The 17,141-nt window shown below is 41.2% G+C and overlaps 2 protein-coding genes across 2 annotated transcripts; one reads left to right on the plus strand and one right to left on the minus strand.

Moving 5' to 3' along the window:
• The first annotated feature begins 275 nt into the window (after positions 1-275).
• LOC128146765 (CUB and zona pellucida-like domain-containing protein 1) lies at positions 276-9,906 on the plus strand. The gene is made up of 9 exons (XM_052798474.1): positions 276-291; positions 801-966; positions 2,079-2,293; positions 3,402-3,552; positions 4,969-5,192; positions 6,043-6,215; positions 6,859-7,244; positions 7,617-7,885; positions 9,240-9,906. The coding sequence occupies exons 1-9, from the start codon at positions 276-278 to the stop codon at positions 9,410-9,412; spliced, it is 1,773 nt and encodes a 590-aa protein (XP_052654434.1). The 3' UTR covers positions 9,413-9,906.
• An 836-nt stretch (positions 9,907-10,742) lies between these two features.
• C10H10orf88 (chromosome 10 C10orf88 homolog) lies at positions 10,743-16,091 on the minus strand. Its single transcript, XM_052799634.1, has 6 exons — positions 15,876-16,091; positions 15,477-15,680; positions 14,351-14,423; positions 13,561-13,767; positions 12,318-12,787; positions 10,743-11,300 (listed from the first exon to the last, which is right to left on the minus strand). The coding sequence occupies exons 1-6, from the start codon at positions 16,022-16,024 to the stop codon at positions 11,072-11,074; spliced, it is 1,332 nt and encodes a 443-aa protein (XP_052655594.1). The 5' UTR covers positions 16,025-16,091; the 3' UTR covers positions 10,743-11,071.
• Positions 16,092-17,141: the final 1,050 nt, after the last annotated feature.

The following is a 17,141-nucleotide window of genomic DNA, read 5'->3' on the forward strand; positions in this document are numbered from 1 at the left end:
ACATGCAAAGAACCAGTTCCTTTTGTTTCAAAACCACAACTGACTGGTTTCATTCCAGGCCACTGAGTTACTGCATTGGAAGAGAATATTTCATATTAAAGCTCTCCATCAATTTACAGACCTCTAGCACCTCCTTTTCCCCCTAGTTCTCCCCTTTCTGACCTGAAATACTTCAGTCCATTTAATTATTCCTTGTCTGGAAGCTATTCTGAATTTTCGATCATCTTCGTTGCCATTCTCCAAAGCTTCTCCTGTTTAGCAGTACCCGTTTAGAGATGGAGGATGAGAATTGTATGCAGCAGTAAATACACAGTAATCCTACACATACTCCTTCAGAAGCTCAAATCCGAAAAGTCTTTTTGATTCCCTGGGCGTAGGTTCTCAAATGCTTTTAAGTCAAGGGCTGAACATCTGACCTGGATTCAATGATCTTTAGGAATCGAGTGTAGGGGGAAGACCAGAGGCTTGAAGTTCTTGTGGCAACAAACCTTGCTGAAGAGTGTTGCTGAGGTGTCCTATATCACTTGGCATTTCCAGTTTTGCCACTGGCTTCATCTGTGATATGTGTTCCCCTAACTACCCTTTTCTCTGCTACTAGGAAAATTAGGATAAAAAGTATTTTCTAATATTCTTTTACTATTTGATTCATCAGGTTTCATAAACTGCAGTAATATAAATGCAAAAAAAAAAAATAGTACAACATTTTGCGTGTCTGTTTCATGATGGACTGTCCCAGAGTCTTTGCATAGTGTAGGATGAAACATTATCGCAAGAGGAAACTTGAGAGAGATCCTTGCAAGCTGATTTTTGTTGTTGCTGTTCTTCAATAGGTGTACCTCGCTGTGGTGCTTCACTTCATGAGCTCAACAAAGCATTAAAGATTGAACTAAAAGCAAATGCAAACTGTGTCTGGCAAATTCAGAGGAACGTAAATCAAACAATTAGGCTCATTTTCTCCTATTTTAAGTAAGTATTTCCTCCAGATGCTTTTGTACTGTTTCATTCCATTAGAATACAGCACAGAATAATTTTGCATCCAAATATTTCTCTGTATTGAATCTGCATTGTGGACTCCAATGAATCAGAATGGTTTGGGTTGGAAGGGACCTTAAAGATCATCTAGTTCCAACCCCCTGCCATGGGCAGGGACACCTTCCACTAGACCAGGTTGCTCCAAGCCCCATCCAACCTGGCCTCTAACACTGCCAGGGATGGGGCAGCCACAACCTCTCTGGGCAACCTGTGCCAGTGCTTCACCACCCTCACAGTGAAGAATTTCTTCCTAATACCTAATCTAAATCTGCCCTCTTTCAGTGTAAAGCCATTACCCCTTGTCCTATCACTACAGGCCCTTGTAAAAAGTCCCTCTCCGGCTGTCCTGTAGCCCCCGTTTAGGTACTGGAAGGCTGCTCTAAGGTCTCCCTGGAGCCTTCTCTTCTCCAGGCTGAACAACCCCAACTCTCTCAGCCTGTCTTCATAGGAGAGGTGCCTCCGATCATCTTCGTGGTCCTCCTCTGGACCCGCTCCAACAGGTCCATGTCCTTCTAATGTTGGGGACCCAGAGCTGAACGCAGGTGGGGTCTCACGAGAGCAGAGGGGGAGAATCTCTCTTGATGCAGCCCAGGATATGGTTGGCTTTCTGGGCTGCGAGCACACATTGCCGGGTCATGTTCAGTTTTTCATCCACTAATAACCCCAAGTCCTTCTCCGCAGGGCTACTCTCAATCCACTCATTGCCCAGCCTGTATTTGTGCTTGGGATTACCCCGACCCATGCGCAGGACCTTGTGCTTGGCCTTGTTGAACTTCATGAGGTTTGCACGAGCCCACCTATCAAGCCTGTCCAGGTCCCTCTGGATGGCATCCCTTCCCTCCAGCGTGTCCACCGCACCACACAGCTTGGTGTCGTTGGCAGACTTTCTGAGGGTGCGCTCAATCCCACTGTCCATGTCACCAACAAAGATGTTAAACAGCACTGGTCCCAATACCGACCCCTGAGGAACGCCACTTGTGTATCTATCTATGAGCCTGTGTATCTATCAGTGAGCTTAGGCAGTTCTCACTGTGTTTTTTCAATAGATTTGCTCCTTCTTCAAGCTGTGAAACAGAAAGTATTAAAGTATATGATGGTCCCTCAACTAATTCGCCTCTTCTTGGACAAGTATGTAACGACACTGATGCAGTCCCAGTACTTCAATCGTCTTCAGACAGTTTAACTTTTCATATAACTACAAACTCCATGGCTTTCACACGGAACTTCTTTGTCTTCTATTACTTCTTTTCACCAGAAAAAAGTAAGTCGTTAAATACCATTTGAATTGCACCATTAAAAGAAACATTGCCATTAAGGGAAATTTTAGGACTGCAGTTACAGACTATTAACAGAATCTTTAATCGGTCTCACTCAGTTCTTTAGGCCTTAGAGAATGGTGTGGGGGAAAATCAGTGAAAGGAAAGAGGCAGCAAAACAACAGCGCACTTGCAGAGAGCCTAAAAAGTTAAATTTTACTCAGAAAAAATGATTGCAAAGGCAGGATTATGGAACTCTACTTTTACTTACAGGCTTCTACTAAATTTACTCAGTTTGCAAATATTATAGCATTTACCCAGAAAGAGAGTATGACCACATAGTCAGAACTCCTGCCGAGTACAGGTCACAGAAATCAGTAAAGATTTTCATTCAACAAGCTCCTTACATTTTTCCTTAAAAGGTAAGAATAGCTCAGACAAAATCAGTCTTGGCTTGTGACCAGTTCCTTTGCTTCTGCTGATCTGAGTGACATGGTATTAAGCTCTTAAAAGCTTCAATTTTACAGAGTAGTTATCACATCCTAGTTTATGCTGCTCCAGTGCTTAACTTTGCTGCTGAAAAATTGTGCCCTATTTCTAGTCTACATTTGTCTTTCTGAGGTTTCCACTGACTTCATTTTATTCTGCCTTTGTGTGTCAATTAAAATCTCTCTCAGACTTGAAGATTTTGCACTTCCATATAGATCATGGCCAAGGCCTCACAGATTTCTCTAATATAAAGTTTCTCAGGGTTCCTTTTGGTTGGTGTAGCATCTTCATTACCAGTTTTTCAAGATGACACCTAATTTACCCAAAATGTAGATATAAATAATTGCTTATGGTATCAAAGCTAACTCATCTACAGCCATCTCGGATGTCATTACACTGTGCCTCACAGATATACCATAGTGACAACAGGCTTCATTTTGTAACATCCACCTGACCTGAAATTCTCTATAGAAGTTCTATTTTTAGCACCTTTAATCATTTCCAAAGGAATGGAATCCTCAAGAAACAATCCTGCTAGTTACATAACTTCAGGTCTTTAATTTATTTTTTTATGGCTCATTACATATACTGTTATGTTACCAATATATTTACTCTTCTTTTCAGAAACTGAAAATTGTGGGGGACAATTAACTGGTCCCAACGGGACACTTACCAGCCCTAACTACCCAGAACGTTACCCTGAATTTACATACTGTGTCTGGCACATACAAACAGCAAAAAACTCAAAGATAAACTTACAGTTCCAGGATTTTTTGTGAGTAAATGCCCTAATGCTCTATTAGTCTTTTTTTCATTCTGTTTAAAAGCATTACTTTAAACACAGGAACCAGAAGTGCTTTCAAACTTTTACAACATCTATACACTTTTAAAATGTGCTTTGCTGACTCTTATGATAAAGTAATTGCAACGTGTTCCACATCACTATACACTACCCTATAGCTACCGCAGTGCCAGTCAGTGGAACGCAGAAAGCATTTCAGGTGACTAGCCATGAGGCGTAGGGCCATTTTAAGCTACCCTGCATGATCTGAATTTAAATCCATCAGTATAAATAAAGCTTTTACTACATAAGGCACATGTTTAAAACCATCATGTGTACTGTAATTGCAATTTAGAACTGAGGGTCAAAAGAAGAATAAAGCAAACATTGCCCAAAGTATGTCTTCCTTAATATTGCTGGCCGTTGGGCAAAGTAGGTAACGTAGCACTGGCTTAAGTACTTCCAGGTATAAATGCTAATGGATGCATTGGCATAAGGAGACCACACTAGCATGGATTTTCCTGACCCATATTGCGCTTTATCAGGGTTGGTCTCCCATACGTAGTGGCCTGATCGCCCTTTTTTGGCTTTCCCTGCACCAGTGGACACTGTGCATGGAGGAAAGTCTCAAGACCAAGCTAATTCAAAGGGCGATATCTTCAAGAACATTTCTTGAGATATTCAGACTGCAGAATGCTGTATAAGAATTCAGTATTAAACATATAGGATTCTATAGGAAATAGTTACCTTGACCACTGCCCTCTGAGATGATGTACTCCGCGCAGCATGGTGTATGCTCTCACCAGTCCTGCTCAGGGCCCATCTGCTGATTCAGGAACAGAGATGTTCTTCTGGAGGCATCCACCCACCACGGTACAGCTGGTGCTTTTCATCAAGGGTGGCAAGCACCAAGATAAGCTCTCATGCAGATCGATAAAAAGGGCAAGAGCCTTCCTCTAGTGACATACACAAGAGGTTTCAGAGACCTGCTTAAGTCAACCCTACACTTTAAAAGCTCTTTATTTTAGGATACAGGATTATTTACATATATATTAAAAAATATGTTTTTGAAGGTGTGGTTATGTTCAGTAAATAAGTAGCAATCAATATATACAGTATCAGAGCTACAAAAACATAGCTGATGCAGCTTCTGTGGAGAGCTATAGCAAAATGTTTGTTATTTCAATGGGAGCAGAATAACACTCTTATTAAGTATTTCTTGCCTTTGAGGGATTCCCATGTTTTATTTGGTTTTAATAATGTCTATTTACATGTTCTTTTATTCTCCATTCTCTTGTTTCAGTCAACTGGAATTCATCAGACACTTTATCTGCACTGGATCCTCTATCCAGTATGAGCAATGTTCTCTATACTCAGGTTTCCCTGTAACTATTTTTTCTCTGTCTACAGCCTAGAACTAGACCGAAACTGCCAATTTGACTTCACAGCAGTCTATGATGGCCTCACCACTAACACTGGCTTAATAGGAAAAGTATGTGGTCTTGCTCAGCCCACATTTGAATCTTCTTCAAATGTTATGACAGTTGTGTTATCTACAGACTATGCCAACTCCTACAGAGGATTTTCTGCTCAGTATACCAGCACTCCACTGCTAGCTCCTGCGGAACCCAACAGTAAGTACACTCGCTACATGAATAGGATGCTGTTTCTTATTCTCACATATGATTCTTCCCTTCCCTTACAACTATCAAGAACTGATGTTTGATACTAAGGATTTAAGTCTTTTTATTGGTAGTCATTAACCCTCTTTACATACAAAAATCCCACATCATCTCACCTATGGAGCATAAGTTATTACCAAACCCACCTGCGAAAGAAAGCCTGTTCTTTCACTTCTTGGTCCTTTTTTCTGGCTGGCACCACTGAAAATCTGTTTTTCCTTGTTTTGGACAAAGCAGGCACTGTTACCATCCTAGAGATGCTGAGATAAACTTTTTTTGACTGGTTAAGTTTAAATGTTTTTGTTCCCTTAGATACTCAGGTAAATGGTCTGCACTGGTTAGTCAAACAGGGTTTAGATGTGTTGCAATTTCCTTTCCCCCAGAGCTTGACCATTATCCTTATTGGTTCCACGTTTGCATGCCCATCCTCTCATTAACTGAAGTGGAAAACGAACCTCTAAAGCCTCAACGTCTGCCATAAATCAATTTCCTCACCCACTGTTCTGCACTAGCACTTTGATTCCTTTTCCCTTTTATAAAGGGAAATTCATTCTGTATTTCTGGGTTTAAAATTAAACTTTCAGCATGAGCTTTATATGGTTTTGCTTATCTAACATTTTTTAAGTCGAGCATGAAATTTTGTTCCAACTTCTGCATGACCTCAAATGTGCATGAGCCGTTTCAGACTGACAAATCAAGAACCATTCAACAGGTTCAAGCGTCTAGACCAAGTGAGAAATGACTGCAGCAGTTTGTGGTAATGTGGTGGTTTTGTGTTTTTTAATTTCTCTTTCAATGGCAGCACTCCTTACATGCTCTTCAGATAGCATGAGAATTGTTCTGAGCAAGTCTTATCTGACCTCCCTTGGTTATAATGAAACTCACCTACGTCTGAATGATCCATCTTGCAGTCCAGCTGTAACAGATTCAGTGATCTTTTCCTTCCCATTAACCAGCTGTGGAACAACTAAAAAGGTAAACGGAGAAAAAGTTCTGTGAATAAGCTAACAAAAGCTTATGAATGATAAGAGCTTGTAAAAGCAGTTTATGAATATCATGTGAACAAGCTGATTTACTTTCACTTAGCTCATCCCACTACATGTTTCCAGTCTTGAAGTAGAAAGAACCTTTTTCCTCTTTAAGAGCCTGATGATCAACGAGCCTTTTGAAGGAAGTCCAGGGGAGTCCACACAAATTAACCCCAAGTGTTTCATTCCCTCTCCAACCCAGTTTATCAGAAGTAGCACAATGTTAGGTACGCAACTCAAACATTCCCTGCAAGTGATACAGCTGGAACTTGTCATGGAGTCACAAGGAAAGGGGAAAAACCCCAAGATGTGAAGACTCCCAAGAGCTAGTTCATAGCATTGTTTTGATAAGGGTGACCACACTCCATGCAGTATTTCTTAACCTTTTTGCTGCACAGGTTGGTTCAGCGTTTTGAAAAAACTGGAGGAGGGTTGATAACGGTTTTTTGGTTGCAACCTGTTTCACATTTCAAAGGTAGCTTGAGCCTCTGATAAATGTAGCTGTGTGGCTTTGTAACTTTAGTACAACTGCTTTCAGCAGCACTGCTCATATAATCACAACTGAGCACTTCGTATGATTCCATTTACAGGATGAAGGTCATAGCATCACTTACACCAACATCATATCTCTCTCTGCAACTGGCAACATTATCACCCGTCAAAAGAGCATACAGATCATTGCAAAATGCAAAATGGAAAACAATTCAACCTTAGAAGTCATTTACATAACAAAAAATAATATAATCCAAAACACAACTGCTGTGGGAAAATACAGTGTTAGCATGTCATTCTATGATTCAGATACATTCTCCAAGCCTGTATCCAAGTCCCCGTACTATGTAGACTTGAACCAAACCCTTTTTGCTCAAGTCAGTCTTCATTCCACTGACGCAAATCTTTTGGTGTTTGTCGATACCTGTATAGCATCTCCACAACCTGATTTTGGATCGCTAACGTATGACTTGATCAGAAGCGGGTAAGACTCTAAATTATTCTGACTGTCTCCTAATATGTGAGAGTATATGTATATAATCTAAATATATAATATTTATATAATATGTATATAACCTAAATGTCAACGGTAGTTCTTTTGTCTCTCTTCCACTTACCTTCTTTAGTACACTGTGGTTGGAAGCTAAATTTCACAGAAATTTAAAGGCATTACATAAACAGAGCTAGCTAAAACAAGCACCACATTGCACTGGGCAGAGGCAAAAAAGCACAGCACTGCGTGCCCACATGTAAAAATAATGCCCTAGTTAAAATGCTGTGGTTACAGTTAACAGTAGTTAGCAAGAATGATTATTGTATGTGGACTACTTTAACAGCTCGGTAAATTCTGTTGCAGCTGCAATAAAGATGACACTGTGGTAACCTACCCACCACTTGAACACTATGGAAGATTCAAATTTAATGCCTTCAAGTTCCTGCACAGCTTTGCATCTGTTTATCTCCAGTGTGATATTTTAATTTGTGACAGCAAAAACCCAAACTCTCGCTGTACTGAAGGCTGTATCTCCAGGCAAAAAAGAGCTATTTCTTCATACACGTGGAAAACTAATACCATAGTAGGACCCATCCGCCTGAAAAGAGATCTCAGGTCTGCTGATCACTCAGGTAAGAGGAATACATAAATTAAGAACCTGATTTAAGCTCTTCCTTGGTGTAAATCCGTTACCTTTGTTCCACTGATGAAATAAGTGAATTACATTAGTTCAAAACTAACGTGGCACCAGAGCAACGGGTTCAACAAAGCTTGTGTTTTGTGAGATCACAGAAATAACTGTTCAAACCAACAGACTGATGGCTTTTTGGATTAAGGTGTGCTCTTTGAAGTAGAAGAAGCAGCACTCGCTCCTAGTTATAAAAGCAGTGCATGCAGAATCTGACTGTGTGTTCAGAAAAAGTTATGAAAGAAAAGATTTCAGATTTTCAAATGTGACAGTTTTTGATGAGGCATACAAAAGGACCAGGGCTCATTTCCCAAAGCCACAGACTACTTAAAGAACACATTCCAGATAATAGTCAGGCTTTGTTACAACCCATGTATCTTCTAACAGGCCACTCAATTTCACTCAGTTTTATTTGTTGGTACTACAGAAAAGCAATGCCAGATGATAAACACAGATGACTTACTCCACACTAGGTTAAATCCTCACACTGTACATATTGCCTATTAGAACAAAAATATGAAGAGGACGGCCACTGGAGCAGAACACAAAAACACCATGCTTTTAAATTAGAGCAGCAAAGCTGTTTTGTATTGTTACTCCCACTGTGCTTTTCTCAGGTGAAGCTTTGTGCTCAATAGAACTTAGAACAATGTGCCATATGCTTTCAGGTGTCAAATCTAAGAAGTATTAATCACGCTCTTAATAGTAATAAACATTTTCTTCCTTTTTAAAATAATTATTAACCTCTTTGAACTCTAGCAGCATTTTAAACATGTTCCCTTTTCTTTTAATAGTGAAAGACTTTGCATCCATATGCTAGAAACTGGACACATGCATAATGTGAAAAGGATGCAAGTGCAAATAAATCACAAAGTATTATAAAATATAGATTAATTCTCACAGTATCTTTCATGATTTACAGAAAAATAATGAGTTTTACCAAGGACCAGCTAGTAAACCATTAGAAGGGACAGACTTAGAACAACAAGTTTCTTTTTTACCCAGCTTTGCTTCAGCAATATGTCTCCCATCTATCTGGTTCTAAAGATAATGACAGCACTGCTTGGCAGAAACTTGGCTACAGCAATACCAAAGAATTTGTTAACGTTGCGATGCTCTTCTGTGTGATTATTACAAATTTTTACAACTCTTCAGTACTACAGATTCAGAATTTGCAATTGGTGTGGGTCAACTCCTCAGAACAGAAATATCTGAAAAAAAATGCTTGTTTAATTTTCATTGAAATGACATGGTATTCCAAACTTTAAACATCCCACTTCATTTTTTTCTCTACACAGAATCCCTCACTAAAGCAGATGCTGAAGAAACCCTGAACCTGCAACAATACAACTTCTACACTCTTTCATTTGTGGTTTTAATTTCAAATATTATCATTGTGGTAGCTGTGATACTAAAATATCACAATCGCCAAACAGGATACAGCTACCAAAAAATCCAGAGCTCATATTAACTACTTCAGGATATTCTGAATTTACGTCAACTTCTATTCAGATTTGACACCCAAAGAGGGGAGAGGGAAAAAAACCCAAATCAAACAAAAAATCAATAAACTAACAGCCTTGGAACACAACAATGCTTGGAAGCATATTTCAACTTTTTTTGTAATTAAAACCTCTCAACCTAGTACTCTGTCTTAAATCACTGATATGAAAAAGCATGTAAGTGTCTACCTCAAGGTGTTTCTTAGAAAGGAACTAAAAACTAACTTTACAGGTCTAAAGGGACTTGTAAAGTACAAGATAACTTAGGTCCTTTTTTCTTCAAAAATAAAAATTATCTTTTTATCTTTTCGAATCACTTTGAAACTGCACCTGGCATGAGTTAAGCTGAGGGACAACCATGAGATGTCTGTTCAAAGCAAACTACCCTCTCTTCAAAAATCTCCTCCTGTGGGTTGCTACCATCAAGATCTGACAGTCTTCAAAAGACATCAGTTTTCAGGGAGAAGAAAATACTAGATAGACTAGATAAAAATACTGGATTGTACGTGCCTATGCTGCTTGCTCAGTCAACACTTGCTTCCCCATCAACAGCTTTTGCTCAATGCATTTTAAGACACCGAATACAAACTAGGAGTTTACCATTAAGTCTCTATACAGTCCAAGTGAAATGGTGCACCCCAGAATTCAGAGCAATAAAGAGAATGAAGAATGAAACTTGACCTTCCACAAGAGGGACTTCCGAGTCACATTTCTGCCTCCCCAAGTGACAGCAGAACTGATCCCAACAGGCTGAACTAAATATGATGCAATAAGGCTAATTCTCTGGCCTAAGGTTGGTGAAACGCAGCAGATCCTACCTACCCCAGCACATTCTATCTGGCAAAAAAATCCCCTTGAGAGGAACCACGAATTAAGTACTTACATTTCTTAGGATAATGAAACACGGATAAATAGAAGTCTGCAAGTATACATTCATTTCAGTTGTTCCTGCATGGCTCAATTAACTAAGGAGGGAAAAAGTATAATGACAGTCTTGTTCTAGGCATCACTTAAGGAGCCTAGATTCCTAACTTAGGTGCCTGTACAGCCAGCAAGGCTTTCAAAGAACCCAGGCTAGGGTTCAAGTTAGCCTGTCTCTCTAAACCTGACTCCTTAAACAGTCTAAGTTAGGTAATGCCAGTACTACCCTTCCTCTTATAGATGGAGTAATAAACATCTTCACAGGAGTGCCGTTAAAATAAACTAAAAGCACAAAGAAACTACATTCTGTTCTACTGGTAACATGTTACACGCAAAAAAAAATCAAGACAACAAAAAAGTGAACTGATTACACGTAGGTAAAAAGATAAGCTGTAACTGAGTTTATTTAGAGTACTTCTCCATTGTTCAAACAAACTGGGAAACTGTTTCATACGGCTTTTAACAATGCTCTTTAAATAAATAAGCCACAAAGGGCATATAAAATTCTTACATTTAGGAAAAAACCACATATTCTTAAGATCTTTCATAAAACTAACAAATGTGTACAATAGTGGATAGAATTACAGTAACAAAATGCAAGTCAACAACACTGAGGTTCTTTACAGTTGTAACTCCATAAATACTAAGCTTTGTAAAGTATAATTGCCCTTAAAGTACTTACACTGAAGTCCTATATCTATATACATCTATCTCTCTCCATTAGAGAACCCTTCGTTAGAATCATAGTGCGCTTGTGAAATTTTGTTTGGCTTTGAGTTCTGAACCAAGTCCATTAAGAGAACCATTTTATTATCTATATGAGTCTGAAGAGCCTGGATTTGGCGATCAATATAGTCCATTAGTTTTTTCTCCATCAGATCCATATTTTTTGAGATAATCTTTTCCAAATAAGAGCAAATAGGCTGTTGTTCTACCCTGTGAAAAGAGCAAATATAAAAATAAGTATAACCTATTTCTTAATGGCAAGGAGCATGATAGAGATCTGGGCACTTGAACTTCTCTTATATTTAAAATCTCATTTATTAGACAATAAACTTTGGAAGGTATTAGGTTTTTAGCACAAGTAAAATACCTTGCCCACCTGCCACATTTTAAATCTCAGGAGTTTTTTAGAAACATGCTAGGGTATATAGCCATCTTCTTTCAACCTGATTTTTTCAAAGGCTCAGACAGCTTAGTTATGTATGACAAAATCCATGCAACTCAACAGTATACACAGAGTTCAAATTCTGTCAGTATGGCGCACGCTATTCTTCTCAGCTAAAGTGTTTCAAGAGTTATACAAACTATGCAATTCTTTATTTTTGCATCTGCATTCTTTAAAAATACTGCACTTTCCCAGGAGCTGGAGATATTCAGGCTTTGTTAGAACCCCAATTCCTACATCTCGCCATTTCCACTATTGCTCCTTAGGTATCAAACTGGGTGCTCTACTACTATGAAGTTTGCACTGTAAATGCCAACAAATGAGGAGGGACAGGAAAGATGGGTGAGATGAGATACACTAAATACAGCAGAAAGATCATGGCGCACAGTGTGAAAAAAGGAAGAGATAAGAATTAGGAGGCAGAAGTAGTCAAAATGAAAATGTAGTAACAGACAAGAAAGACAAACTAAACGCATATGAAATTGCAGAAAGACCATACTTTCTTTTTTAAATCATAAAATGTGAAATGGAGGCAAAAGAGACACAAACAGTTTAGTAACAAATTATGTGATTTCTTCTGAAAAATCTCCTATATTCAAGCAGGTCATCTGAAAAATTAATTGTAATCATGTTCATCGCCACACAGCCTTCAAAACCATGTATTTTAAGATTCACAATTGCTGTTAATGAGAATAAAATGCTTACATGATGATCGTTTATTTTTTAAACTTGTCAATAAATACAGTCAAACTACTACTTTAATAAGTTTACCAAACTTAACTTACCCAACACACTGAATGCCTTCCTCTTTAGTCACTGCATTTTTACCAAAATGCCTATCGCCATCTTTTAGCCGAAGACGATTTACCTGACCACATAAGTTTTGAAGAAAAGGAAGAAGCACCTGTGGATTAGCTACATTTGGGGTTTCGCTCACTTGTTCCTGCATATGCAAAGATCCCATGACTTTAAAATCACTTCTGAGGTCAACTGTATTTTGCTGGGTAGTAAGTCTGTCAGAATCAAAAGTATTCCCTCTTTCGTGTACCTGTGTGTTCAGACCATGACTTATTTTTACGTCTTCATATATTGTTTCACTTGTTAACTGGTTTTTAACAGGCAAAGGTTCACTGGCTGATTGATCTAGCAATGTCTGAATAGCTGCACTGCGCAATCCATCTATTGCATGGTCACCTCCAAAGTCTGAATTTTTCCCAAAGATCCAATTAAGTTTGTCTCCAAGAGGTAAACTGTTCTGATGGAAAGAAAAACAATACGATTAAGTATTAAAATATACTGGAAATTATACAACAATAGCAATAGATACTTTATAACTCAGCATTCTACTACTGTGATGTAAAGATTTTACAAGTAGTTCTGAATTCTATTCTTAGGAAAAAGCACAGGAAAATATTTTCCCTGTACATATTATGCATTAAGTATCTTGTCAGTTTCTAAGTAACAAAACAGTTTTACTGACTTCATTTTTACCATGCTATGTCCCCAGGACAGAACATTATTAACATCAGATGGATTCAGGATTCTGCTGAAATAGCCTACTTTGCAGGACTAGAATCTAAATCAAATAAACACTCTGTAAGAGCACGTTCCCTTTAGTTGAAGGTGACACCCTTTTAATAACCATAAAGGAGACAAACCAGCCCATCTAACCTACACCCCAGACATTACAGTGAACATGCCCACCATCCTTGACAAGCAGCGACAACGGAAATGAACAAAAGGAGAGTAGGGTGGCAGTGAAGTTTAAAATGATGATGACACAGAGTTTTTAACTCTGGACTAGATGTATGCACAGTGATTCCCTGAGTACACAAACTTTATTCACTGCACTCATTTAAGGGTGGCAATAGTTAAACCAGGATTAAATTGGCAGAAAGCCAAGTGGGTTAAAAAAAATAAAATAAAAAATCTTCTTCATCAAATCAGTTTAGAACACGCTTAACCATTACAGAAGGTACGGTCACAGATCAGTACTATTTATGTTTACGGAAAAGCAGAGTGACTTACTTTCTGCTGACATCGGACCATGTCCATGAGCTGCTGAGCACCTGGAGACAACTTAGATCCCATAGACTCCATTATAGTTTGCACTCTGTCTAGATCTATGCTTGAGCCTAGTGAAGGAAAATCAGTTGCTAGTTTTGCAGACACTGCTTTCACTTGTACAATTATTTTACTGATGAGTACTCTTTGTTTCTCACCAATGGAGAGCAGCTATTGCAAGAAGGAGAAAAAGTATTTTGGTTAGGAAAAAAATAGTTTCATGTTTTCTTTGTATGTATGGGACAATGCATTATTCTTTGAGTCTTGGGAAAAACAATGCTGAACTCTTTTCCAGGGAAATTAAGCCAATTTCTCCTTGCTATTACTCTTTGGAAAACTCTGACTGTAACAGAGGTGTCTGCATGACTCAAAGATAAACCAGGCCTTGATCTTCTAACCACTTAAGAGCAGTGGCCATAGAGATTTTCATAAGGTTATTTAACCGCATCAGAGTTAACAGTTCTAATTACACAGCAACTGTTGATTATCTGCAGTTTATCTGGTTTATGAAGTTTTTTTCCTCTAAGACTGTATTGTCTCTCTCATATAAATATTAAGTCTTCATAAGAAAACTGTGATACAAATTTAAAAGGAGAACTCTGTCAAGACAAAGTACTACCTAACAGATTTTTAAGTGATTATATGAAGTAATGAAGTGTACAAAAACAATAATTTGAGTAAGAGCAATGCAATTTAGTCAATTAAGTGATTAAAAAGACAAAGAAAAATAAAACAATTCTGTTCAACTCCCTACCTTAATTCTACAGGAGGCTGCAGGGCATTCAAACTTAAGGTACTTTTTGTATAAAGTAACCTTTTCAGTTTCGCTAGAAAAAATAAAATAAACGAGCTGTGACATCACTATATAAAGTACTTTTTTCTTTAGTAGAAATACTCTGTATCAGTAAATATTTACATAAGAAACAAGACTGACTGGAACATATTTCTAATGTGGTATAGCAGTTTTAATGCTTCTACGCAACTTGTATAGAATCTTATCAGATACATATGTAAAAAAGGATTTGTACGTGTACGTACATTATCCACTAGGGAAGCTTTTGAGGTTCAGTACGTTATTCACACATCTTCCCTGAGGCTCTGAATCGGCCGTTTTTATTTAGCTAATTAAGCAGCAGATGTGCCATGTAATGACTTAAAAACAAAAGAGAAGACATTGCTTTAATTCCCCTGGCAAAGCATGGAAGGAAGTATTGAAGGGGAAAAGAAATCCTTCTTTGTTTTTTTATTTTCTCTCTTGTTCTTAGAAGTGCGAGATGACTACGTATCAAATAGACAAGAGGTCTTTTGTAAAGATCAGCTAAAAGAGATCTGCTGAAGAGATGAGCAGATCTGTTGTCCAGAAAGATTAAACGATACAGAAATGTTGCACCCGCCCTAACTCCTTCTGTAGTCTTACCCAACAGAATTTCAGAGTGGCACTTTATAACTTACTGAATTGAACGTTTTGCTAATTACAGAAGAACAAAAAGGTAACTGCAGCCTTTTATCTTTATCAAAGAGGCAGCACTCATGCAAGCCACCAGTAACCGTGAGGAGAACACCAGGGTTATCCCAGGCGCCCGCAGTGCCTGTGCCCGTTCACCAGGTTTGCAGAGACCTTCCAGAAAGACCAGAGACCTTCCAGAAAGACCAAACCGGGTGGCTTTCGTGGTGCAGACATCAGGTCTTTACTAGTAGGAGCACCTTACAGATACACAGACAGAGAACGACGTTGCCAGTAAGAGAAGGGCCAGACGCTGTTAGGGACCCAGGAGCAACCCCCCCCCCCCCCCCCCCCCCGCCAGGTCGACGGCCACCTCCCGCTGCTGCAGGCACCCCCCCGGTGCCCGCCAGGGCCGCGGCCGGAGGCCGGCACTCACCCCGGGGACCGGGCAGCGCCCAGGCTCTCGCCCCGGCCGGTCCCGCAGTACTCCTCGCCCACGTACACCTCCATGTTCCGGGCCTCGCTCAGGATACCGACGGAGACCATCTCCCCGGCGCCGGCGGGCCGGCACTCCAGATGCAGCTCGCAGGGCGCCTCGCTCCCGCCGCCCGTCCGCCTCTCCACGACGACGGCCTCGGTGCTGCGGGGGAGGGAAGCGCCACGGCCGCGTTGTCCCGCCAGGCCCGCTCCCGCCCCGCCGCCCGCCCAGGCCCAGCCCAGCCCGGCACCCCCTCACGCCGCCCGCTTGGCCGCAGCCGCCTGAGGAGGAGAGCCAGCGGGGCGGCGCGGCCCCCCGGGGGCGGCGGAGGGTCCCCTCGGCCGCCACCGCCCTCACCTGGCCTCGCCGCCGCCACCGCCCGCGCCCCGCCGCAGGCAGAGCGCCCGGGCCAGGCCGTCCGGCGGCGCGCAGGGCCAGGAGCACCCCGCCGCCACACAGCACGGGTCGGCGGCGACCGCCTCCTCCGCCGCGCAGCCGCTCGCCATCGCAACGCCGCGGGCGGAACCGGGCGGCAACGGCGGCGGACACGCTGACAGGAACCCTCCCCGGCGGCCGCCGGGCGGAGTGCGCCTGCGCAAGGCGGCGGGGGGGGCGGGGCCGACGGGGAGCTCCGCGCATGCGCGTTTGGGGTGGCGGGAAGCTCGCCTGAGGTACCGGCGGCACCCCGGCGGGAACGGGGCGGGTGCGCCCGGCGACCGCAAACGGGCGTCCCTCCGCCATGCCCGGAGCCCGCCATCCAGGAGCAGCGGGCTCTGCACCGCCTCGGCTCCTCCGGGGTGGTGGCGGCGGGTGTGGGGGCCGAGGGGATCCCCCAGCCCACCCCGCGTCCCACCCACGGGGGGTAAAGGCTGACAGGGAGGGGAGCGGCCGCGCGTTTGAAGTAACACCCGCAGTGTGGGGGAATGCTGGCATTAGTCCTTTTTCTAATAAAATAACGCGCTCTTGCGGAGATGGAGAAACCTTAAAAGCTTGGCAGTGCTACGGGACTTGATAAAAGAGCGGAATTCGGAGCGACGGAATTCTCTCTTCCGAGTTGCACGCATATGGGAGAGAGACTATAAATAAAAGATTGGGTTCATTTAATTTTCAGTAGGATGCCGGCTTCTGGAGCCGGGGAAAGCTGCCCCTGACACTGTGGTATAGACGTAAACCCAGGGAACGCGGATATCGGGTTCTTCCACTTGGTGCTCGGCTGAGGAACATTAGTTAGGTTTGCGAAAAATACAAAGACAGACTTGAACAGGCTTTCTACAAGCTGGTATTACAAATGCAGTCGGTATCCCTGCTTTTTGTCACTTAAGCCATTGTTTTATGTGATTTACTAGCAACGGAAAAATGGATTTGCTCTGTTTTAATTAATGAATTAATTAAAATTAATTAATGTAAATGTTTTAGCATGAAAACCATCGTCTCAGTCTCCTTTTTGAGTTTCTAAATGTGCTTGATACTTCTGAAATGCATTGCTAATTCATCCAGCTTTAGAAGCGTTTATTTTCTGCTTTTGGTGACAATATGATTGCATGATGCCTCAGGAGGTTACTCGGATGCTGGAAGAACAATGAGCTGCACAAAATTGCAGACTTTTGGTGAGGATAATTAATG

The sequence above is a fragment of the Harpia harpyja genome, chromosome 10 (assembly GCF_026419915.1).
Source record: "Harpia harpyja isolate bHarHar1 chromosome 10, bHarHar1 primary haplotype, whole genome shotgun sequence".
NCBI lineage: Eukaryota > Metazoa > Chordata > Aves > Accipitriformes > Accipitridae > Harpia > Harpia harpyja.